This window comes from Amblyomma maculatum, chromosome 8 (assembly GCF_055883805.1).
Source record: "Amblyomma maculatum isolate TAMU_Amacu chromosome 8, ASM5588380v1, whole genome shotgun sequence".
Taxonomy (NCBI): Eukaryota; Metazoa; Arthropoda; class Arachnida; order Ixodida; family Ixodidae; genus Amblyomma; species Amblyomma maculatum.
The window spans coordinates 71,036,673-71,062,538 of NC_139351.1; the positions used below are offsets into that span (position 1 = coordinate 71,036,673).

Consider the following 25,866-nt stretch of genomic DNA (forward strand, 5'->3'; position numbering starts at 1 on the left):
AAAGTCCTCCAGCCCAGCCAGTTGCAAGAATGCCTAGAAACCGTGGTTCACCAGGGAAGGAGGGAGGCTGTCTGGGGTGCCTACACCATTTCCATGCACTTCACACTTCTTTCTGGTGACCAGGAGTAAGCAATGACAGAACATTTGTTGCTTTCATAATTCGCCAATGAGACATCTGCATAATAATTCATTTTGTTTCTTGTTTTTCAATCCTGTACTCTTCTCTAACGCAAGCAAGCCTCCCAGTGGTTACGTTAACCCAAAAAGAGACAAAAAAATCTGTTCGGACACAACGGAAGTTGTGAAAGGCGGCTTAGGATTGAAGCGAATGCTAGAATCACCGGCAGTAATGTTTCAGAGCAGTTTAAGCTGTTTGTCGTCAATAGTTTCAGGCCTCACCCAGCTCCCTCACATGCTCTTAGCATTCTAGGGAATTTTGCAACTGGATGGCCTGAATGACTTGATGCGCGAGCTTCTAGGAAGCATTGCACAGACGGGCTTGCTACACCACATCGGTCCACACTATCCAGCACAAGGGCACAGCAGAACCTGCACTATCCTCTGCCAGAAATGACTTGTGTTGCACACGTGGAGCTGTGTCCTTGAAGAAAAAATGTGCAGAAGTGCAAGATGTAATCATTTCAACACTCCCACGCCGGCCCCAGAACGTGCCGAGATTGTGCAGTTTCCTGACCCACGGGTGTGCCACTTTGATTCACTGACCGTGCAGTCAGCACACACAACTGGGGCAAATACGAAAGTGCTGGACTGGTGCCTGAAACAGGACAGCACCACACTGGAGCAAATGGGCACTTTCGGGCTCCCACATGCATCCGACCAGCATCAGTGAAGCGTGTAGTCTCCAGCGAAGGCTAGATCAAAGACGTTCACACACCCAGTTCCAAGTTTGTCACAGTTGCAGCCAACATAAAACGGCGCTCTGACCCTCGGCGTTTGGAGGCAGAGTGTGCGTGCGGCAGTGTCTCTCTGACTAGGGGCACGGTACGGTCCAGGCGAGTCTGGCTTGTCAGCCCTCCTCGTCCATGTGCTCGGTCTCCTCTCCAGGGCCGGCGACCAGGGCAGCGGGCAAGGGTTGGCCCCGCTCCAGCAGCTCGAGGCGTTCTGGGTTGGCCATGCTTCTCCGGATAGCTGCCGGGTCCTTGCGGCTCCACTTGAGCAGCTCGTCATGCATCTTGGCCGCACGGGCTGGGTTCAGCGTCCAGAGGCAACCCTTGCGCTGCTGTGCCCCAGGCTTCTCTATCTTCTCAAAACATTTGTTTAAGGAGAGGTTATGGCGCACCGAGTTCTTCCAGCCACTAGGTGCAGTTCGGAAGTAAGGGAAGTTCTCCCTGCATCAAGCGTGCACCCGGAGAAAAGAGTGAACGTTACTAGTTTCTATGGCAACAACAAATTTACGCAAAACTTGTTCTAAAAAAAAAAAAGAAAAAAAAAAGCAACTGCATCTGCCTCAATTGTCGCAGCTGACTAAGGACGTGAGCAACAGTTCTTGGGTTTTTGCGCCCCTTTGGATCCTGCATATCCTGCCTGCTTTCAGTCGTGCAGGTGAGCCTGCTGCTTCTCGATTAACGTCATTTGGTGCATTGTACTGCAAAAGATGACACAGAACACCAGACACACTAAAGAAGTGCATACAGCAAACACTAACTACGCATACACATGCAAAAAAAAAAAGTTGAAGGGGCTCGTTCACTGATGCCCGAGTACAGGCAAAGAACATAGCAGCAAGATGCTTGAAAACATTTACTCCAAAAGTTCTAAAAGTAAATGTGCATGCGACAACATCTACTCTCTGTGATAACGGAATCAGGAATGCATGTCTGGCGATTTTGGGCTAGAGGCGCAATGCGAGCCTACGACTGCCTTTTTGTAGCATACGAGAGAACTTGGATTCCAACTTTTGCAACCACAAGTATGGTTCGAAACTACTGGCCTATAGGAATGCTAAGTGCTTTGGCTGCCGTTCGCATCTTCCAGGGACTTTTGTCTCTAACAGTTCATTCTCACAAGAAAAGAAAAAAAAGTGAGAACTAATGGTGCTCAGTGAATACAGCCTGCTCAAACCTGGGAGGCAATAAGCCGGCTCACACCACTCACGTCATGAAACTGTAGATCTCGTTGACGGGGAGGCTCCCAGTGCTGCTATTACGCAGCGCCATGGCAATGAGACACGAGTACGAGTAGGCTGGCTTGGGGTAAACACCAGGTGTCAGGGCGTCCTCAGCTGGTGCCATGTCGTGCAGTGAGGCCACCACTTCGGTGTCCTCATCCGGTGACGGCGGCGACATGGGGTGCACAGTCAGGTGGTCCAACGAGGTCGACGACGATGTCTGCATAGTCGGTGCTGCACCGCCCAAGTTGCACAACGGTGAGCCACAAGGTATTTCGATGCAACTGCACAGCGGGACTCTTGACTGGCTCAAACACCACTTCAACTATAGCATTCAGAGTGCTTCAAAGCCACAGTAAGCAATGCCTTGAATATGTAAAGCATTAGCTTGCTTGCACTCAAATTTTGCAAATAAACTTGTTTGGTGAATAACAAGTCCAGATCTGTAGTGATAAACAAAACAAAATCTGGCAGTAGAGGCACTTGAGGCTTAGGGTGCCTCGATGTTGCCCGCGCGCCGCTGTTCAGGGTGATGACACGCTTTGCACCGCATCGCGCCGCTGCGGCGTCATTTTGATTTTAAGCAGCTGTCCGTGCAGTCGTCCCTGCCACGCTCGACCCTGCAGCCGGTTAGCGCGGTCATGCCGATGCGCGGAGCGCTCCTTAAAATGAAAATGGCGACACTGTCATCACCCTGAACGGCGGCGCGCAGGCAACATCGAGGCACCCTACTGATGATGATGATTTGTGACTGTACCTTTTGTATCGGGTGGGCTCAGTAATGTGCCCTAGCCGGGTGAAATAGAGGCTGTAATAAAAGCGCCATCTCTTGTAGAACAAATGACGGAGAACTAATTTCCTATTGTTTGCTTTTGTCCTTCTTCAGCCAGCGATAGTGGCGCTATGTAATCTACTGCTGTTTTCTGGTTCGGCGGTGGTACTGGACTTTTGATTCATTCGCACTTAAACAGGCAAGTACATCACCCACACATAACATTGAACAAAACTTGCCACAGAATGTCAATTCTTTCCAAACTCTGAGCCCAACCAAGTCACTGGTCTAGCCAAGAGAAGCATTCTAGAAGGGCCCGGGGGTGATGCAAGTCAGTACCAAGTGATACAATCCTGTATGCTTCTTCGGTTAAATTGCTCGCTTATTCATGCTGAAATTTGGTGCACAATGGCAAAACACAGTCTATTCTTCTCAATACCATGTTTGGATACTTGCCTGATTAAATCGGAATTAATTAGAAGCCCACATCATCCCACCACCTGTGACCCAAAACCTGCAGCTTTCACATAACTGATGCCAGTCACACCACTGGGAAGCTGTCCTATGGAGGAACATCTGTTTCGACTTTGATGTAATAACGATTAGGAGAGAAGCAAGCGGATCATTTGAAATATGCTTTTTCCAGTGTTTTAACAATATTGAACACAGAGAACGTCCGCACAAATGGCAATCAAAGTTCAAGTTTATTTTGTACCTGCCGGAATAAAATGATTTCATAGATAGTAAGTAAGTGAGAAGTCCTGATCCCTTTTGACTCAGGGCAGGCGTTTGCAGATGCACCAGATGGTGCCACCAGTTTCAGTTATGCGAACGGTGCTTGTTTTGAGTCGTCAATTCAGCAGATGGCACTAATCGAATCAGGCAATTGGGTATATTATCCAAATCTGGTTTTGAAAAGGATGGATGATCATGCTCTTGTACACCAAATTTCACTGGGAATGAGCAAGTGATTTAACCAAGAGGAACGCTTTATGGTTTGCATTTAGTGTTGCAACAGTGGGTGAAGCTTCCTCCTGATACATGAAGCTGCAGAATAAAACATGGTGAGAGCAACATGTTAGCTCATATATACTCTCTTGTCAACATCACAAAGCTGTCCAATGTACTAACATGATCCAACACGGTAATTTTTCGATCATTTCACTAAAAAAATCATATAGAAGCCTTTCTGCGATCACAGATGCTGAATCAGAGGGAATATATTCAGTTTACTATATCCCACTTGTTTTGTATGTCTAGACATGCTTAGATGTTCTAAAGAACTCGAAACTTCACGTGCGTGACACAAAAAACAATGCATGTCATATTCAATGCAAAGGTGCCTAGCCAAGTGTCCTTCAGGACCCCTACTGTGGGAAGTAAAGTTTTACCAACCAACCAGGTAGAATCGCCAACACATACGAATGCTATTTTACTGCGGAAGCTCGCTACGCTATGCACTGAATCGTGCAATATCTGAATGAGTTGGCTGGTTGGTATTGTGCAGTAATGGTCATGGTTACAACACAAAGAAATGAACACAAAGTTTCACTCGTTTGACTTGTCACTGACACCTTTGTGCTATAACCATGACGACAGTGTACTGCACAAAAGTGACAGCACTGCTAAATGTGACCGTCTCTAGGTTAGTTGACAAAAGAACACTGACATCTCCACTACACAGATCAGCACGACACGTCGCCCCGGTGATTACCACACTTCACTCGGTCACCTGAAGTGGCCGCGGAGACGGCTGCCGCGAGAGTCACGTTCAACTGCAGCGTGGTCGGTGTCGTCGAGGTCCGGTGGTGAGGTGGCAGCCCCGTCTGCGGGTCGACCAGCAATCCCTCGAGGCCGTCCAGGTCCGAGATTAGCGAGATGCCCGTGGACCAGACCGAGGGCGGTTCGAACGCGTCCAGCGAGTCGTCGCCTAAGCCGCAACGAAGCTCGCCCGCCGGGGATAGCTCGGCGCGCATGTCCGACTCGATCATCTCTTGCAGCTTGAACGCCTCCTCGTACAGCTCCATGGCGAGCCTGCGACAGATGGTTAAGCACCCTGAGGTTAGCGGCGCGCTGGCGACGCATGCCTCCTCGGTCGTCCGGTGACGAAGTCATATGGTAATCGGAAAGTGATGCGGAGAGCCAACTCAGACCACACAGATACGCAAGCACATCCGACGTTATTGTCGACGCGCTGATTAAGGCAAGTTAAATACAGTCTCCTTCAGCGCATTTCTCTAACAGAAAGCTTCGGTGATATCTAAAGAAGCGTTCTCCCCGAGACCAGAACGACACGAGCAGTGTAAGCGAGAAATTATTTCCTGCAAATGATGGTGACACCTAAATGTGGCGCGGCGACTGACGATCGGTGATCTACCCGCCAAAGATTAACGTTCGTTCCAAGTTTCCAGCATGCTGTAATTATCGCGAACGCCTGGTTTAAGCTCCATAAGCGCAGTCAAACAGTTACGCGCCAGGCAATAACTCCAAACGGAACCGTCAGCGTGACAGCACGTCAACGCGAGGAGCCTTCAAACCCGGCGCCTCTTCCTGGCAGCCAGCGCGCAGCGGACCTCGGAAATGTCCGCGCACCAGCCAGTTACGCACGGCACTCGTTTCGTCGGCGCTTCGCGCTCACGACTGCTAATTGATATTCTCACTCTTAGAATTATTTTTACGCCACGAAATGAAACAAAAAATTAGACTCTGCTGTTCAGGAAGGTCGTTAAACGGCGCGACGGACATTCACGTCGCTATGACGCCCGGAAGGGGCTTTGTTTCGGAGGCGCGCGCGAGAGCAGTGGCGCTCTCGTTGAACGACTCACCTGGTTGCCGCGTGTTTCGGCGCGGACGGTGATCTCGAAACGTTTCTGGATGCTCACATTAGTTCCACCAGTCGGTTTTCCAAGGGACAGTGCGATGCAAAGACAAATCTACGGCCGCACACCACAGCACCTCGAAATTTCGTTGCACGGACCCAGGACAAAGGGGAACCGAATTTGAAAACGACGGCCTGTGATTGGTCGGCACCGATCACGTGGCTCCGGAAGGCCTGGCACCGATTGGTCGGAGCATCGACCATGGTGGAAGGTGTGGCAAAAAGCACATGGGGTTGTGTTTGTGCGGAAAGGAGGTTCGGAGAGACAGTACGCCAAAACAAAAGGCCAGAACGCAGAAAAAACGGTCAGCTGAGCGCGCCGTTTGTCTTTTGTTGCTTAGCGAACGCAGTGCGCTCAGCTGCTGCCTCGATCCTCCTCTGTTGTGCCGTGCCTCCGGCTCCAGCCGCCGCACCATTTGAGTTGAAGTTGTCTAGGCAGCTGCTGAAATAAGCGGATCTTAAGTTTGCGTGTACACAGTACATCAGTCGCACCACCGACTCAGGTAGTGCGAAGATATGTCACCAAGCATATATACGCGGGCACACCGAATGAGAGGGGTTTTCAAACGACGCTGCCCAACAAGGCGCTACAGAGCCGAAATCACAAATGCCAATTTGATCGTGCAGTGTAACAAATCGAGTGAGCGAAGGCCATCCTACGACAAAACGCAGATATCTAGCACGATTAGTCCTCTCCACCAGGCGCAACGGATTGCTAGGGTGTGAAGGTGGAGGGCGACTCGAACAAAAGGCCGCGTTCTCGCAAGTGCATGGTAAAACATCTGGATGGAAAAGTTCCTCGGCATGTGATTGAAATGGCGTGATGACCTTCTATTGAAAAGCATGCGATGTCTTCACTTCAGGTTAGCACTCCAAGGCACTGGAATGTGCTTAGGCAAGCCAATGCTTGAGAACAATTTATAGACATGAGCAGGCTTGTCTAGAATGCCAGAGTGGTGTGCTGTGCAACACATAAAGTGAAATATTAGCGAAACTACCTTCTTAGGAGCATGAAATACAGCTTTTTACTCCTTGTAAATCTATGCAGCTTTGACAGGATGCAAACACCAGCTCTGAAAACCAGTACCTGTCCTAAATTTCTGATTCATTTCCTTGCAGCTGCTCAGGCGCTCTAGACAAGCTTGCTCAGTAGTCACCCCTGTACGTAACTTCACTACTGTTAGATATATGGAGTGGAAAAACCGCTGGGAGTAGATAGCTTTGTCCTTTTTGAGCACTTTTTAAGATCAGCTTTTAGTTTTAACTAGCTCTGCGTAATCTGTTAAAAATACCTTCCTGGTGACACCGATACTCTCTATATAAAACTTAACACACTTCAAGCATGAAAAATGTTCTCTCCTGCATTACAGGTAAGAGCTTGTGCCCTCCAGTGTGACACACTGGTCCACAAAGTTTGTGCACTCAATAACATAATTCAGAGGAGGACATGATTCCTAGGGTAAGTAAACAATGTTTGCACAACTGAGTGTCGCATGATATCATTGTTGCAAACCTTGGGTCTCTATGCAGAAAGGTTCAAGCAGAGCAAATATTTAGCTTCTCCAAATTTTCTCCATTCAAAGAAGAACCTAAAAAATTTCACTCAGAGAAGTAGAGAGTTCTAAAAAGAAAAAAGTGTGACCCAATTCTTCTTGGCTAACATGCAATACTCGGAGCAGCCAGCTGTTGTAACCGTCTTTGCGCCTAGCTCCTGTACACAGCTCGAGTATTTGTGCAAACACCTGCGAGAAACGCAAGAGCATGGGACAAATGAGAGCTGCCTTGCAGATGATAAAAGAAAGAAAAAGGACCACAATAACGGCACAAGTGCCAGACAAGGGATGAGACCGTTTTCCCATCTTGCCCTCCACCTTCTGTTGTGTTGTCAGAGATGACTGATAAGCCCCACCTGGCTACAACATGTGGGCTACGTTGCACATACTCTAAAAGGTGTTACGCTAGCAAAAGCACGCTGTTGTCACGCAATGCTCACTCGAGCGCATTCTCTCTACACAATACAGTGCACGAGGGACATTCTATTTTCAATCTTTTCGCGGGCTATTATCATCATCATCATTTATTGTCCCTTAAGGGCCCTGGGTCGGGCATTACATAGGGAAAGGGGGTAAAGAGTAAAGTATGTACGTGGTCATATGATTATACAGTGGGGAACACACACAGATGGAGAAGGGTCGGAAAGAAGCACACTCATTGCACAGCGACGTTCACCATTACGAAGAAGCTATTCTTACAACAGAGTGCACAAATTAAGCCATTTGACAGAATTGCAAAAATAGTTGCCACAGTTTGACCTCGCAGGAGACTGCCACTACATAGGCTTTCACCAACTAAATTTTACTTCAAGCAAGTGGTTTTTAGTATTTTTGGTCATTCAATAATTTGACATTTGGATAATTTGGACATTATTTTCACTCTTTTGCAGTTCAAATTAATGACGCCTTGCAAATTATGCAGAAAGCCTACCTAGTACAACAACTTGTTTGCCTGAAAAAAGCTTTTGACACTGGGTGCACCATAGTGTGCCACCCACACGCATTCCCCTTTCACTGCTAGTCACACCACCTCATGAGCTGACCACTCTCAACAGGGGCAATAATTTATGCATTGCATACTCGCATACTCTATCCCCAGCTCTGTTACATCATTGGGCTAAAATGTCCCCCTGCCCAATTACTCCCCTATGTTGTTACTAAAAAGCCAATTTAATTCAAATTTCTGGTAATTCAGACTGCTGCTTGAATGCTGCCGAAGCCCGTGCAAGTCTGTGGTGTCGGACCAAAATTGCACGGTTGCCACATGCTGTTTGTGCGGTGAAGTCTCTGTGTGTAAAGCCATATGCAAAGATGCTCCAGCGTTAAAGTGTGCGGTGACTTTTACTATTACGGAGCATTCCTGCTTCAACACTTGCAATAATGTGCCCAAACTAAAATCTTTACCAGAACTGTAAAAAATTGTCACTTTCATGAAGTTTCATATAACAAGAATGTGACCATTGTACAGGTCTTTACAAACTAAACTTTTTTTTATGAAAACAGTTTTCTACATTTTTGGGGGGTCATTGGACATTCGCATAACTCGGACAATTCTTTTTGTACTTCCTTTTAGTACAAATTAATTAGGTTTGCATTGCGACAGTGAATTGCCGAGCAAGCAACCTCTTCAAAGAAAACATCTGCAGCAAGTGCCAGGCTTGACAGGCTTGTGAAGTGCATCTATATCAGGTACAAATGTGCAAAATGGCAGAACTCCAACCCCTGAACAAAGAAATTTGTTTACGGAAGATTTATTTCAGTTTACTGCAAAAAAAAACTTTGATCCACTTTTGTATTTCACAGGGAATGCGTGTGAACAGTACTAAGTAGCATGTTGAAACTAATCAGTCACAAATTCCAAATACGGCCAGTTTAAGGTTCGAATTGTACATAAACATGTTTATGTCTTAATAGATCAGTTGGGTAAAGGTTGTGCAATACAGCTAGTGGTGAGAACAGTTATAAAATGCTTGTTACACAGCTGTGACCCATTCCAGTCCATACCAGGATCCACAAATGCAGTGCAACATAAGAAATCATGGTGATACAACAGGCCAGTCATCTTCTGAAGGACCTACTCTGCCATCTTCTTGATGATTTGTAACTTCAGTGGGTGAATGGGCAACTTTAGGCACCCTTAGGCCACACAATGAGATCATGATTAGGTTTTCGTCGAAGGAACATTTTCCAGCAAGGCCGGAGGGTACATTGCATAAGATGTAAAAACTGTACAAAGTTTGTTGTTGCTTGCAAACTACACACAATTGTTTTAAGACGTGCAAAACAATAGGGCTAAGAGAAGACGCAAGCCTATAAATGCTGGTGTGTGATCTCTCAAAGCAACACAGAAATGATGGTACTAGGCACTGTTTACACAACACCAGCGTTCCTCACTCATCTAATAGCATTTGCAAGCTTGGCTACCATTGGCTTCAAGATGATCAAACACTGCCGGATATGAATCCTGCACATATGGTATTTTAACCTGGAGGTCCGCTTAGGATTCAAGGGTACAAATATATGCTAAACACACTCTTGTCAAGATTACGACGAGCTCTATCATAAATAGTGCAGCTTACAATAATAAATGTCTCCTATGGGTTTCCTGAGTGCACATGGAACGGAAGTGCCCTTTTACACGAGCATTTGGAAGTTGAGTGCAGCTAGTAGCACATGGCCCACATACAATAGGTCTCTAAACTAGGCAATAAATAACAATAGCAATGCTTTCACGTCATACCACTCCTTACCTTAAAGTAATGTTGCCATGTGACCTCTCTGTAGTTCCACATACAGAACAGCAGCTCCTTCCCTTGGTAAATAAGACTTTGGTTTAAAAAGCCTCCTTCGCGGGAGGATTAAAGTGAGCGGCACGCATTGCATAATAATAATAATAATGATATTGCCCTTGATGCTAATTTCTAACATTTTTTTTTTTCTTATAAACAAGCACTTCCCCCTCCAAGCAAGACGATGCAGCCAGTCATATGGCAAAAGGGATCAAAAGTTGTGTAGTCTTTGTCAAAAGTCATGAAGAAGCCAAAGGATTTTTGCCCAAACCGCAAAATAGAGCCACCATGCCATCATTGAAGGCCAAACGATATTTAAAATGCTAGGAAATGATTTCTTATCACAGGAAGCAACTGTCTCATTGCATTTCATGGCCTTTTAGTCATTAATGGTGCCTTGATGGATGCATTTTGCAGCCGAGAAGAAAATCCTTTGGCTTCAGGACTTTTGACCAAGACTTCCACATCCACTGTGTCTCGGGGTAACACAATTGCTACAAGCTTTACAAGAAACATATAAAAAGGGAGCCAACATAAGAACCCCATACAAGGCATCCAACAAAGGAACACTTCACTGGCATCACCGAAACTGCTTATTCGCATGACTCTCACAATAAAGCCCTACCCATCACCATCATCCTGGCTCCGTTGACGAGCCACTGTCGATGGACTGCGGTCCGACCACTCACACACGCCTTAGCACACACGCACAGAATTTCATGGCGACATGCCTAAAGTCCAAGTGGACGAGCACGAATGACAGCACGCACATCAAGGCGTCACTGTCACATCACTGAAATCAATCAATACACATTCACAAATGAACACATCAGCGAACACACCACGTCCATGTTCACACTTGCGCACCACCCGTCCAGAAGTGTGCCGAAGTACACTACACAGTCATATGCACATCCTGTCCCGCAGTATGCGTCACACACACTGTGGAAGTAGTAGGTCACATGCATGCCTTGACAGGAAGTGTGCCAAAGCACACTATAAAAACGGGTCACACGCACACACACGCACACAAGAAAGCATGCTAGCAAAGGGGCGCAGCACTACGAAGCCGCGGATGGTGGGGCTGCTGGTGGGCACTGCAGAGGCGGGCTATTGAGGCGAGCGGCCAGTTCGCTCATGCCCCCAGCCTGCGGAGGCGGAGCCACCACAAACACATGCACCACCTGCTCCTGTGTCCGGCTAGCATAGAACACCAGCTGCCCAGCTTGCAGCCGCAGGGGTGGAGTTTGCCCATTGGCCGAGGAAACACCACCCGGCTGCTGCAGCACTGCGCCAGTGGCATCCGCCACCTTCGCCGAGGCAGCAGCTGGTGGTTCCATGTCGGTGGCCTCGTCCTCGTCCTCCAGAATGATCTCCTCGTGCACCACTTCCTCCTCGACTATTTCTTCTTGAAGCACAGTTTGCTCCGACTGTGCAGCCTTACGCCGGCGGCCGCGGCCGCGCTTTGGCACGGGCTCTGGCTCATCGGGCTCGTCTGGGTCTTCTGCTTCCAATCCTTCAAGGTCAAACTGGGTGGGGTCGTCTGCAGATAGCAGTAGGGAACAAGGTGAGAGGCGAACAAAGCTGCTATTTCTGCCTCGAGATTTAGAATACGGTGGCCTTATCTGTTAGGGGACGGGGGGAATGGCGGGGTGCAATGTGCGTGCATAGAATGCCACGCAGAACGGGTGAAGGCGTTGCTAGGCATAATCAGCATCCCCCCCATCCGCTCTGACCCTATTCTAAGGCTGCCTGACATCACAAGAATAGGTGCAGGTTTGTCCATGGTGTCATATGGTGGCAATGGCATGAAACTCTGCTGCAGTGCAGATAGAAAGTGGCCGCTTAAGTGTACTCTGCATCACTGCCTGGCTCACTACTGATGAAGAATTTACACAGGGGACAGCTCACTGCCACTGTAACTGAACATCACGTGACTGAAATGCTATTCACACCTTAGCAGAGAGGAGAGGCTTTGCTCGGCTGACACATTTTCCAGTGTCCCTTGCTAGCGGTGAAGGCAAACCATGTGACCAAATAGACAAGGATTACAACAGATGCTACTGATTGCAGCGGTATTCTGTCACCTGGAAACAGTAGCAGCTCTCCGCAGCCCAAAACAATGCTACAACAAGGGAGCAGGTTCCACCAACTGATGACACCATCAACACCCATCCCCAGTGGTCTCGCTCGAGCAAATGCTGCTTAAATGGACCTTGAAATGCCCTTTAGAGCACTGCCTGTATTAGCCTAGCTCCCCTTGTTGCACGCTGCCAGTATTGTCATCCTGTCTGCAATAACACAGACAACAATAACTATGGACACATTACGTACAGCTGCTGGCTCAGGTGCAATCCTCCCATGGCTACTGCAGCATGGACCTTGCCCTCGGGCAGATGGGTCTGGAAAGCCTAATGTTGAGTACACTTGCCTTTGGCTACATTTAAATCTACACAATTACTTTTAGGTCATTGCAACTATTTGCTTGTTCAAATGCAGTGACCTTCTTGCATGGTGTCATCACTGCATAGATCATTTCATGGCCAGATAATTGCTGGTTACCAGTCATGCCCTCAGGGTATGACAAGGGCCATTTTGTTGTTGATCATGACAAGCACGTTGCAGCTGCTAGAGCATCAGGTGCACTATGTCGCTTGCAACCCATTCTTCCCAAACACAGAACAAGGACAACGGAGTTAAAGATAGTGCGATAATTAGCCTCTGCAGTATCAAGAAAATCAAATCCTGTGGCTGGAGCGAAAACGCACCAGTGCGTCCGGCCGCTATTACCCGTGCTGAGCCTCGGCCAGAAAAATCCTCACAAAGCGTGCCATGGGAAAGAAAGGCATTGAGGAGGGATCCATACATATGGATCCCAACCAACCAGCCAGACAGATCGTGTTCATAAAAGTAGTGCAGGATCGTCAGCAGCCATCTGGACCAAATCAGTATCTTTTACAGCATAGCTGTTAAAAAATTCAGAGAGCACTGTGGAATTTACACTGCAGAAATGCGAAAGTCTAAGCGTTACTGGTGTACACGGTGTATCATGTCTGTTCTCATTATCATTATCAACTAAATGCGCTGTCACTATCATTGCTATTGTCATCATTGCCATTATCACTAACTGCAGCATCATTGTCATCGCTATTATCATCCTCAAAGTAGACAAGGTAAATTTCATGTATGTTTCACGATCCGGTAGCGGCGCAGTTGGTTAAAGCACTCGGCTGGGGATCTAAGGGATGGAGGTTCGATTCCTGGTGGAGAAGGGATTTTTGTTTTTCTGATGACGTCATCAGGATGATTAACAAGTGACACATCAACACACAGATCCGACGCACAAATCCTGTGCACATTTTGCGCACGGAATTTCGTTACATAAGCCTAGAAAGGCTTTCACCTTAAAGGGCAACTCCGGAGGTTTTTTGACATTCGAATATTCTAATAAAAATTTTACTGTATATTCTCCTCTCTGTCCTCACGCATTCTACAAAATTTGGGTGCCGTACGATAATCCGTTCGCGCGCAACACGACTTTTAAATATCCTGTTTTCATGGCTTACGTTGAGACTATTTCTGCCGGCAACACTGAGTTTCTGACGTCACAAACAGTATACCCGCGTTACTGTCCACTTCCCACATGATTGTGAAATTGTGAGGCTTATATTGAACTACTTCAGACATTTTATGCAATGATTCATGATTTCCATACGTTATTTTCACCATCCAATGCATGTACGAGTGTTTTTCTAATACTGAGTGTGACGTCACCATTTCGTCACCTAGGACGTCGTTTCTGGCCGTGAAAGCAGTTTTGGTTTCGATTTGCGGTTTTTCTTTTTTAAAAATACTTCTAATTGGAATTTCGAAAAACGGCTTTTTGTGTTGGAGTCAGGACATTCCGAGGAATGTAATTCAGTGAAACACAGAAAACGATGAAAAAAACCACCGGAGTTGACCTTTAATAAAAAAGCAGGGCTGTTACACAGCCAGCACTGTGATGTCACTAAAGCAAATGCTCAATGTGTGTGCACATGTGTGACCATAACACCATGATGTCAACAGGAACTAAGCCATCCAGCAAGAAGCTTTCACAAGCGCCTGTGCAACTCCTGCACCATAACGTCTTCACAAGTATGTCTCAAAAAGAAGACGAGGAACAATATCAAATTCATCAAATTGTAAAAGCAAAAATTTTAAACATGTACAAAAGGTAAAGCAGATAAATTTTATACATGGGAAACACAACCTGGAGGCATTTCTGTATGGCCCTAACATGATAACACATTAGAATTAAGATGACATTAGCTACGCTTTTTATCATGTATTTAAGTGCAAAACTGTAATGCAAATATTGCAGAGCATGTTGAGATATGTCCATTTCAGTTCTATTAAAAAAAATAGCTTTCGGATGACTTATTTCTTTAAGGCTTAAAATAAAGCCTCAAAAATGAGGTGACTATTTCCTATAATGCTGCGACAATTGCACTCTCAAATTCACTCTGTTTGAAGGAACTCAGCTACAGAAACCTGTGAAGTCTAAAAAGGCTACTTAGCACAGCAATGGTTCTTGATATAAGTGTGAGCAATTACCTTCCTTGTAAATGCGATGCTGCACCGAGAAAATGAATTATGAATAAATAAGTAATTGCTAGAAATATTTGCAGTGTGACCCTGTGACACCTCTTGTGACAAAGCATTCTGTCATGCAATCCCAGTTCTTGCCTCAAGGAGCGTTTGCACTTTGCTGCCTTGACTTTTCGACATAGAGGGTGAATCCTAGCACTGCAGCTGTAATTTAACCTCATTAGGTAGAACACATACTGCAGGGACCAACACTCAAATCATGCCGACACACTGCAGTCATTTGATATCAACAAATGGAAAATGCCACTCCATTGTTAGAAGTGGTTCAATGTAGTTAAGTGAACCAACTTTCTAGTTACTAAGCATGGCTATACTGTATAAACGTACTGGAACCTGGATATTGGCAATGTTGTTAGAGCAAGCCAGGGTGAGACCCTAGAAATCAAACTATCAGCTGTAGTCTCTGAGAGCTAACAGTTTTACGTTAACCCGATTGGCACATAACGGGACTGTGTAAAGGCTGATAAATCTAGTGGCACTGCAAAATATTTATTTAAATGTCTTAAAAGCAATAACCTATTTTTCATTGCATAAGCATTTGCTTGTTCACTCTAGACAACGTAAGAAATGCTATATCAAGGCAGACATACACATGCCACATACTAAAAGCAGGTGGTAGAGGGCTACAGAATGAAAAGGGACGCAGTTGGATTTCGCTGGTCATCTTTCTCATCGCACATCAACAGAATAAACCAACTAGTACGCCAATAAACCATTTGCTGCAGATCAATAGCTGGTGCAGCACTGGCACTATTACATATAAGATTGCCCATCTCCACAACAGCAGGTTGGCGCAATTGGCATAGCATTCCCACCACTGCTCTAGTCACAAATTACTGCTCGTCGAGCAAATGCTTGGAAGTGCTAAACATGCACTTTTGTTGACGGGCGTTATGTAGAGACAAGGCTTCTTTGTAGTGAGTGAAAGTGTTTCTAAGCCTGTGAAGAAAACATTGTGAGCACTTCTGCAGGGCGAACGTTTGCAGGACGAATAAAAGGCTGCTAGATTTAAATTCGTGCCACAAGAATGTCTGGACTGTTTGTTCTTTAGCTAATTCAAACTACAGCAGACCTACTCCTTTACAAAATTTCTTAAAGGTTATGCTAAGCTTGCAGTGCATGACAAGGCACCAAAGCTGTCAGCACCACTTTTTAGACCAGTATATAATAGAAGGTCTGGGTGCTCTACTGAGAGTAGCACAACTTGGATGGCATTGTGAATTCTTTACTTAACCGCTCTGAACATCAGAAGGCTATTCCACACAGTGGGGTCTCTGGAATAAAGTTGCAGGCCACCTTGATGCATTAAGTACTAAGGTCAACCTTTTAGCTAGCATGTTCATCTTGGATCGCTGTGCTGCCAGTCGGTCACAATCTAAAAGATGCAAATATGGCTCTCGCTGTAGTCAGCACGTGAAGCACAACCAACTCCACGAGCCAATGGCGGCTAGAGGAAAGAACAGACTGGCACTCACTAATGGTTCGGTCCACAAGCTCTCGGTTGTGGCGCTCCTCACGCTTGAACTTGTTCTGTGAAGGAAACGAGAGGGCAGAAGCCATGTTAACTCCCTAGACATGAACAGTCTGAAAATGTACACACAAGAGTCTGCAGCATCCGCAGAAGCCAGCCTGGATGACAGCACACAGACAGCGTAGGAATCAGGGCAGAATGCAATTTTCCCGCTTGGCAGAGCTAAGACGAAGACGAGCTAGCTATGACAGCGCTGGGCTTCGAATTGAGCTTTTTGTTGCGCTTTATGCACTGCGTAGCCAAGTGCAAACTTCTTCACTGACTGGGACCGCTCAAGGCATGCGCGTTCTGGCCAGAGCACGATGTGAGAGGTGCTACACACTCTTTACACTGCCCTCGTACGGTCATACAAGCTAGACCAGAGCTATGCCATGCAAGATTAGGCAGACAAAGTTTTGCAAACCTCTTATAAAGTATACACTATAAAAACACAGAGGTGGTTCAATGACATTGGTTGAAGTTATAGAGGCATGGAATGACATGCGAAGACAACTTTCTCGATGAATTACATAGGTAAGTTACAGCACACATCTCACTAGAAGGGGGTGGCTTTTTACACAATCAGTGATGCTTCTAGCCAATCAAGACCATATTTAGAACCTGTCCTAAGAAAAGAAGGATGAGGTTGTGTTTTACTGCAGCGTTCCAAAAATAATGGCAACTTGAAGCTGCACGTAGGCGTTCACAGGCACCTCAGTGGAAAGCTTCGGAGAATTTAGACAGCCTGGGATTTCACAAGGTTCACTGACATATCCTATGACAAAAATGAGAAGGAAGTGGAGAAGTGCGCTCATTAAAGGATAATGCTGAGTGGAAACTAGCAAAAAATATTAGCAGCACCACTAATCCAATAAAGAGCATCATACTATCTGACAGGCTGAGAACATGTATAGTCTCAAAATTCAAGACGGAGCTTTGCAGCATTGCCTTGCTATTCTTGGACTCCAAAAAAAGGCTTTTGCAAGCATCTAAGATTTATGATCAGCAGACTCCACGACGAACGAAAGAGGTGCAGCATTTGTTAAGCAAGGGGAAAAAAAAGTGTACATTTTAGCAGACAAAAGGGGAGGGAGGGTTCAAACGCAAGCACATTCATTACACAAGCAAATACAGGAAACGTGGAGATTCTTTTAGAGAGAACCAGAAACCAGACATTTACCATAGCATTAATTCTAAGTACACAGGATATGAACCCTTTTTGTTTCCACCGAAAGGTGACTTAATTCAAAACCTTATTCAACTTATGGTGGGAACGGCTATTTTATACACCTGATGTTTACAGGCCTTGCATGATCCAGATAAGCTAAAGACCTGAATAAATGGATTTCGGAATAAGGACAGCATATAACTAACTCTCTTATGACTGAGGGACATGTGTTGAATACTTTGTAGTTATCCGACATTTGTCCCACCGCAGCATTTATAGCAGAGACTAGGATTTATACTATACTCAATTCAAACTGGCGACATCCTCATTGAAAAAAAAGAGTTGCCACATTTGGCAAGTGGATAGTAGTGTAGCATATGCTTCTGGCATCTTCATGGCCAGATATCGGTGCTGACGCATGCATTTTGCTTCAGACGTCAGCCAGCAATGTCGATACGTGTGTGTCGTTCAAGATTTCAGAGATTATAGAAGCGTCATTTTCAGTACAAAAGGTCTCTTAATTGTGAGACCATTGTAAGCTAAGCTATGATGTGGGCAAACTTCTCTATACATCGTTTTTTTTTCTAGTGTCCCTTTAGGCACAGCTGGTTTTTCAAAGAAATGTCACTTCGCCTAAAGAGAGCCCAAGGAAAAACTGAAATTGTCCCATATTAACAGCTTACCACCTCCTCGTGATACCAAGAAGAAAAAACATAAGTATCGCTTCCACTGCTTTTATTCGCTAAACAATTAAGTGATGCCAAGACAGTCTTTTTGTGTGCAGATCTGAGAGGTTATCCTACACCACCATTTACTTTCAAACAGCAATCACAATGTCGTTTCTGAATCCTGCCATCGGGTGTCTAAATCGAGAAACAGGAAAAATGTTAAAATACTAAAATGCAATTTTTTCGGCAATAAATGCAAGCTTGGCTGATATTTATAAACAATAAAAACTTGACAGAGTCATCCTTAGCATGCCTAGAAATAAACAACTAGGAGGCACTTGAACACTCTTTTACCTTGAGGTCCTGGCGTGTGCGTTTGGGGAAGAAAGTCGCCATGAGCGTGAAGTCGGTGCCGCAGACACTAAGTGCCCGGTAGAAGCGTGCCGTCTGCTTTGGCGTCCACGTGCGCCGCCCCTGCGGCTGCTTGCGGAACGAGGTATAGCTTGTCTCGCTGCCTGTCTCATAGACAACGGCACGTGTCGATGGCTTTGCTGCAGGCCGCCGGATCACCAGGCTCTCCTCGTCGAGCGTGATCTCCCCGTTGGGGCCGAGTCGAACGCGCGGGCCAACCTCCGCAGTTGATTCCTCTTCTTCGGCAGCTTCGTCTGCGGCCTCTTGCTCAGCCTCTTCGGCAGCGGCCTCTACGACCGGATTCTCGTTACTAGGCTGTGATTGCTTGGGTTTCTCCCTGCAGCGAGGAAAAAGTGAGGGTCTCAACCACAGTAGCACTTGGTGATAATTAATGAATAAAACACTTCTGCTGAAACAAAAGGACAACAGTTAGGAATCCACAGAAAGAAGAAACTGACAAGCAGACAAAAAGCCTACCCTTTAAGCTAAATCTTTCCACAGTGTACAACCCAATATGAAGAAAGCAATCGTCACCACAAGAGCTCATCCAAGAAAGCAACTCCGCTTTAGTACACAGCGCACTGCTGTTAAAAGGCAGAACTGATGAATAAAAGCACGTTTACTGCGGTTTATTGGCATACTGCTGGTTCATTGCGGTGTGATTATCGGGGCTGGGACACTTCGCATATCAAACATCGTCAGCGCTCTGTGGGACCATCTCGTTGCTCTGAAGGGCCTTCGCTTCCAACAAGTTTGCGGCGAAATTGGGATCCAGCATTCTTACAAACACAACGCAAATCTTGAATTAACTGGGACGGCGCAGGCTGCTGCTTTGAATTAACTGGTCAAATTTATGTTAGAAATTACAGGATCACAAAAACCACACATAATCTGAAATTTTGAATGAACAAAGTTTGAGTCATCGAAGTTTCAGTGTACACATTTCACCGTTCACACGTCTGATCATGCATGAGGCAGGCAAGAGGCGTCATACGGCATGGGGTTTCCCGGCGGGTTGTAGTAGATGAGGTCAAGCATGGTCATGGCACTGCGGTCAGCCGGCGGCTTCCGTGCACTGGGACGCCTACGTCGCCGAGACGCCTGTACAGGAGAAAAGGCCAGGCAAACCTCAGCGGTCGTCCTGGCAGCACAAAGTGACACTGCATGGGCCTCACCACCCCTGCATGGTGTGTACGAACCACCAGGCCACACAAACCTCACCAGAACACTATGGTCATGATATACATACCACAGCTGCAGATAATATTAAATTATGCAAATGGAGAACAAAGAATCTTCAATACTGTGCGGTACACACCAAGTAACGAGTCAGAATACATTCTGTGCTATATTCAGGACTAAGGCGTAAAAACAGTGTAATTTATTATTATTTTTTTTTAGCTGTCACACACACGAATGCTTAAATCTGTAATATTTCATGGAATCGTAGAAAACTTGGGGCCTTAGCAATCACTAAAGCACTGGGAATGCACCAAGTCTGGTCAGAGTAAACTTTTAAGAAGTGTTCTAAGCTTGTTTTGAACTTACTCCCTGCAAAGATCTATTGCGGAATTTATTTAATAGATTTAACCATAAGTAGCCATGCACATGAAGTATGAAGCCTGATATTTCTAGATGTGAAAATGTGGCGGCATCACCGCTGGCAAACATCCACTCTCTAGGATGGAGGAGCAGGAGGTTGGGGGGGTTCAGTCTTCAAAGCCTAAAGGAACCCCAACACCTCTCTAAAGGTGATGGGCAATCCTTACGTCTTGCTTTGAACCCCTTCCAGCTAGATATGCATAAAGCCCCCAATTTTCCAGAGCACAAATTTTTAAATTCTGCAAAATAAACATTTGTAAATGCAACCTTTCAAATAGCACCAGTTGCTGTTTTTTAAGGTTATTGCCACATAGGTATGCTCCCTTTCATCCTTTTCTTTCCTTCCTTATCTCTCACTGTTCTTTCACTGCCTTCTCTTCCCTCTGAACTTCTTCCGTCTACATTTGTAGTCACTCTTCCTTGCAAGTACTTCCTGCGAACTTTGCCTTGGACCAAGGTAATGAAGAAGTTGAATTTTCCTCAAAGCTTACAAGGCTTGTGGATGGATCGCTGTGGTTATCTCGTTATATTTGTAGCTTGGTACAAAACACAAAGCATGGTGCTTCCTGAAGAAGACAATTGAAAAATATATTCTGGTTATATTAATGTGCCACAGTAACACTACTTTTGACAGGTGCCTGTATCGTGACTCCTCCCATATAAGCATGCGAGTGCATTGCTACCATAGAGCTCGACACACTAACCGGCATAAGTAGATAAACAAGCAGGCATATCAACGTGGCAGCAAATTCTACCTTTCATCAGAAATCAGGTAAAATTAATCATTTCCCCATCACTCTATCATTCCTACTGATGTCCATCAACAAAATACAAAAAAAAAAAAAAAAAAAAAGAAAGAAGTCAGCAGGTACACTTGCAGCTGTCTACTTGTACAAAGGCAAAAGCTCTCTCGCACAATGATCAATTTCCATGGCTCATCTCACTGTTCGCGAGAACACTGCGCGACCAGTAGCACGATGCCCTCTGTACTCTTTGTTTTTCTGACAATGCCCTCTCCACTGTTCCTCTGACAATGCCCTGCCATAGGACTATCTGTCCTGCATGCTGTCATCCCCCTCACTTCTTCAGCAGCTCGTTGCTATAGCAACCAGCCAGGTGAGACCGGACTCTTTTGCTGCTTCTTTTGGAAGCTTCCTATCCATACTGTGCACGTGCCAAACAAGGCTTTCGCGTTAGAAGAATGTTGCTGCTAACATACAACAATGCGAAAAATGCTGAAATTGCAGTGTTTTATGGAATCGCGGAAAACTAGAGGTGTTAAACATGCATGCAAAAGAGGGTGTGAACACCCATTGTCCCTAAATAAATTTTCCAATAAAATTATTCAAGGCACACTCCATAGAGAAAGAGTCTACTGTAACTATAGTGCGATTAGTTTAAATATAAAGCTAGTAAACAAAAGGTGTGAGCTGAGGCCATGGATTATGGAAGCATGGATTCAGACACTTGTTGAACCCAGAATGCACTCTGAGGAACCCAAGGATTCTGCAAAGCCCGCCCACATGGATAATATGCGCTAGAATGAAAGCAATCCGCAGCAATCTGCCATGCAGCATCTAGCACTGTTAGCAGCACAGCAGCAGTGTTAGCGTCCCCCGGCCTGGCGCTCGGCTTCCCTAGGGGTGTGCGCTTGGGAGACGCTCCGTAAACCCCGCTGTGCCTCTGGGGAGCCAAACCTAGTTTCGAACAACTTTGCAGCCTGTAAAGGCTGCCCAGGACTGCAGTGATTCTCTGAGAAGTGAACTTTATCAGTGACAGTAAACATTTATGTCTTTAGACACGCTGGTTTAGAGCATTTCGCAATTGAAACTTTAAGGCTTTTCCGAGTTTTCACGTGTGCAGGACACGATTCGTTTTCAGTTTTGAACTCCGTGGAACACAGTAAATCGAACCACCTTTGCAGGCTGAAGTGTCCAAAACTATTTTGCCCCAGAAGGAGTGCAGCAGGGTTTACGGAGCGTCTCCCAAGCGCGCGCCCCTAGGGAAGCCGAGCGCCAGGTTGGGGGACGCTTGTACCCATTTTTATTGGTGGGTGTCTGGCGGTGGGTTTCAAGCTGACCATCTCCCGCAGCACTAGACTTCTAGCTCCTGTTCAAAACTCACTCATATGCTTTGCAGTTAGTGAGAGTACCAAGCTGGTATCCTGGGACTAGCCTCAACAGAGACCCCGTAAGTAATGTAAGTGAAATTAACTTACTTGTTTCTCCTTCTCTGCCTTCCGTGTCCGTGGCTCGGTAGATGGAGCGCTGGGGGCAGGTACTGCTTGCTGTGGAGTTGATGGGTCAACTGCTGCAGATGGCTTGGACACTCTGAAACCACAAAAGCACCGCATCATGAAAGTCGAGGTGGCTGCTTCCTCAAACTGCAAATAAAACCGGTTAGTCCAAAGCACAGCCCATATTTTTCGCAAAAGTTTTGCCTACCAGCTTCAATCTTGAAAAGAAACATGCATAGTAGCCCCCGGAAAAACATGTCACTACAAGTGCACATGAACTCAATACCATGAGGCAGGCTGTGCATCTTCAAACGTGCAATAAAAATTGCGGGAACTTAAACTCAACCTTTAGGGTTATGAAACAACGCAAACATGCACTTTGTTACTCGCTCGCCCGCTAATTCCTTAATTAATGCTTCTATTATCTCACACATGCTGGTCAGCACAGTCACAAGCTACCGTATTATGTGAAAACTACCCGACATAGATATGGCCACACTTTAGCCAAGCTATACAAATGTACCTGCATGGCCTAGGAGTAGAGTGTCTGATAGGTCCAAGGGTGTCCAAATGTTGGACTCCCATCTAACCTTTCCATCTCACAGGAGCTACACGAGTAGACATCTCCTGCCAAGTTAGCCATGTCAGGTGGCCTATGACATCACAAATCCTGCCGATCAATCAGTGTCCCCTGCCAAGTACCATGCACCTGCCAAAGGCATGCTTGTGACTTTTCGATCACAACGCCGAATTTATTTAGAGGTCTCGGCCTTTAATGCCATGGCGTTAAAAGGTAATGAACAGCAATCAGCCGAGGTTACTCCAACCAAGCATGGGTGCGTGATGTAAATCGTGAGGTATAACCTTCCCGCTGCAACACATGGGCTACAAGGGACACCATAGTGAATCAAGGACTCTGGGTTATTTAGACCATCTGGGACTAGGTAGCACCGAAACATTAGAGCAATGTTGCATTTTTGCTTCAGTCAAACGCTATTTTGATGTTGTTAATATCCTTATTTTTCTAATGCTTTAGCTACGTTACATATAAATACTGGTATGTTTCCATAAGCATTTAAACAACATAAATTTAATATTTATGCAACATAAAGGTAACATTCGTGAAAAAGTAGAGCAACCTTGCACGAGCATGCAAGCCCACTGCTCATAATGGTACACAGCTTCCACAATTTCCAAAGACCACAATATGGCACAGCACTATTCCTACACTCACCTCTGAACAAATAGCATACGGTCAATGTTTTATATCCATCGCCGACTGGTGTCCCATGAGTGATAGTGGCGAATCAGTAATAAGCAATACTTTCTTGCAAAATATCAGGGCTGTGCTTGCATTCTACGGTGGGCATTATCTCAAAGCTCTAAATGCAAAGAAGTGTTATTGAAAAAACATAGTTACTGGAAGAAAAAGGGGCAAAAGCATAGAGTTTCTTACTCTTACCTAGAGGGAAAGCTGTGCTGCCGTCTATGGGCGTTTACATGGAGTTTCCAGACGGCCAGTTCAGCCACCATGGGCGCTCAAAGCATCATGGGCCGGTGAGCTACCGAGTGCAGAACTACAACTTTTGGCCAAAACTAATGCAAAGGTAAACGTTGTTCTACCGTAAATAATGCCCTAAGATTGAATATTGTGACTATAAATTGTAAAGAGAGAGAGAAACAGCGTGTCAGTGTGATATTTATCCAATATAAGCGATGGCTCTTTCTCCTATTGGCTTAGTTTTGAGCAGCACAAATACCAATATTTCGCACTTAATAGGCAAACTTTGAAATAAAAAAACGTTATAAAAATATTTATGGTTGCGCAATCACTTCAGGAAGTTTTTAGTGGCATTTCGGGAAACAGAAACCATTTATTGGCGACGTCTGCTTTTGAGCCTTCGCTACTATGGCTTTCGTGGTCTATGTACGCACCTTCAAATGATGATGATGACGAAAAAGAAACATCGCAGTAACGCCACTCCACGTACCCGAGAAAAACCGACTGTCCCGCAACAAGTAGCACACCGGCCCATGATTCTTAGCGCGCCCATGGTGGCTGAAGTGCAGCGCCCTCAGCTTTCCCTCTAGTTAGTGTAAGGAACTCTATGGGCAAAAGTGCTTGGACTGAGTGTTTGAAATATATATGCTATGTTGTTTTATAGTTATGATCCAAATATTACTTTAACATTTAAGAGAAAATATTAGAACAATATTTGTTTGTAAGATTAAAATAATGCTTACAATGCAACATAAACATTGAATAAAATTATCATGACATTCAAAAATCAATATTAGTAAAATGCTTCTTTTGAATGTTCTACTAACGTTATTTTTATGTCACAGAATGTTAGGCAGCATTCAGGCAACTTAGATAACAAATTTATAACATTATTCTAATGTTCGGTGCTATCCAGGCGTAAACGGACGTGATCGCGTATCTGCAGCGGAGCCAGGACCTCTAACTGACAGCAATGATTGGCTAGCGCAATCTTGCGTCAGCGTGATTGCTTTAATTAGCACCCATCGCACACAACTCACTTCTGAGGGGTTGCTGGGGCAGACGCGGCGGCAGGCGCAGGTCGTTTGGACGCCCGGGTTCTGGTCACAACGGGCGCAGCTGCAGGAGGGGTTTCTATCAGCGGCTCGGGCACGGCGACGGCGGCACACGGCGGCTCGGCGGGCGCCGCAGTGGCCGCCGGCTCCTGGACCGGAGCGGCGGGCGGCTGCTCCACGGGCACGCTGCTCTCAGTGCTTTCAGCGGGCGCACTCACCACATCCTGCACGGGTGCTGGTGGAGCTGGCGCGGGCTCCGGTGCTGGCGCGGGCTCCGGTGCTGCCGGCGGGGCGGCAACCGCCGATACGGCGACGCTGTCGCCCGCGCCCTGCGTTACTACCGGGACGGGGGCTGATTTCCGGGGTCCCGGCGCAGCGGCTCCGTCGCTCTTGCGTCCCAAGTTGGGTTTGATCTGGATGCGTGACCGCCTCGTCGACATTCCGGAAGCGTCGACGGCGTCGTCTCGTGGATCGCTCCTTTCCTAGTACGGCATTCCACGTCGCACCAGCCAGAGGTTCCGGCGTTCTGCCGGCCGGATCCGCAGCGGATGGCTTTAAGCGGAGTTCGCGTCACACCGCGATGCTTCGAGGCGTGGCCGTGGCATGTCACGCTAAATGGCCGAGACCGCGGCCGGTCCTGACGCCGGTTCGAAACAGCCGGGCGCACGCTTTCTGCTGTCGCGTCTTTGCCGACACGGTCTGGAAGAGTCGCCGCACGTGGTGGTATCTCGAATCCCTCAGCGATGCGACGAATGATAACAGCGATGTCCGGCGAAGCCAGCCGCCGTTCAACGAGCTGCACAGAGCCGGGTGATAATATGAAGCGGGATCACGAATTGAAGCTAAAAAGCTAAAGTAAATGGGCCACGCCAGCCACGCTGCCAAGCTTGCTGCGTCGTCTCGCCCCCACTGCCACTCAACCACTCCTCCACAAGCCGCTGCACG

The 25,866-nt window shown here is 46.4% G+C and overlaps 2 protein-coding genes across 4 annotated transcripts; both read right to left on the reverse strand.

Annotated features, from left to right (window-relative positions):
- Positions 1-158: 158 nt before the first annotated feature.
- LOC146181444 (forkhead box protein N4-like) lies at positions 159-6,586 on the reverse strand. 3 transcript variants are annotated; one of them, XM_084576480.1, is made up of 4 exons: positions 5,726-6,586; positions 4,633-4,934; positions 2,116-2,362; positions 159-1,349 (listed from the first exon to the last, which is right to left on the reverse strand). In XM_084576480.1, exons 2-4 carry the CDS (start codon positions 4,925-4,927, stop codon positions 1,028-1,030), a joined length of 864 nt encoding a protein of 287 aa, XP_084432606.1. In that variant the 5' UTR covers positions 4,928-4,934; positions 5,726-6,586; the 3' UTR covers positions 159-1,027. The 3 variants fall into 3 exon arrangements, with proteins under 3 accessions (XP_084432606.1, XP_084432608.1, XP_084432607.1); XM_084576482.1 differs by lacking the exon at positions 5,726-6,586 and adding an exon at positions 5,278-5,680; XM_084576481.1 differs by lacking the exon at positions 5,726-6,586 and adding an exon at positions 5,241-5,679.
- A 2,480-nt stretch (positions 6,587-9,066) lies between these two features.
- LOC146181445 (uncharacterized) lies at positions 9,067-25,836 on the reverse strand. Its single transcript, XM_084576487.1, has 6 exons — positions 24,907-25,836; positions 22,348-22,459; positions 19,522-19,628; positions 18,471-18,864; positions 16,246-16,300; positions 9,067-11,663 (listed from the first exon to the last, which is right to left on the reverse strand). Exons 1-6 carry the CDS (start codon positions 25,359-25,361, stop codon positions 11,182-11,184), a joined length of 1,605 nt encoding a protein of 534 aa, XP_084432613.1. The 5' UTR covers positions 25,362-25,836; the 3' UTR covers positions 9,067-11,181.
- Between the last annotated feature and the right edge of the window lie 30 nt (positions 25,837-25,866).

Coding starts and splice junctions, on each gene's coding strand:
- LOC146181444 (XM_084576480.1), bottom strand. CDS start 4,927: ATGGAGCTGTACGAGGAGGCGTTCAAGCTGCAAGAGATGATCGAGTCG. Junction 2,363..4,632: donor CGTCTCCGCGGCCACTTCAG/GTGACCGAGTGA, acceptor TGGGCGGTGCAG/CACCGACTATGCAGACATCG. Junction 1,350..2,115: donor GAGATCTACAGTTTCATGAC/GTGAGTGGTGTG, acceptor CGCTTGATGCAG/GGAGAACTTCCCTTACTTCC.
- LOC146181445 (XM_084576487.1), bottom strand. CDS start 25,361: ATGTCGACGAGGCGGTCACGCATCCAGATCAAACCCAACTTGGGACGC. Junction 22,460..24,906: donor GCCCCAGCAACCCCTCAGAA/GTGAGTTGTGTG, acceptor TTGTGGTTTCAG/AGTGTCCAAGCCATCTGCAG. Junction 19,629..22,347: donor AGGCAGAGAAGGAGAAACAA/GTAAGTTAATTT, acceptor TCTCCTGTACAG/GCGTCTCGGCGACGTAGGCG.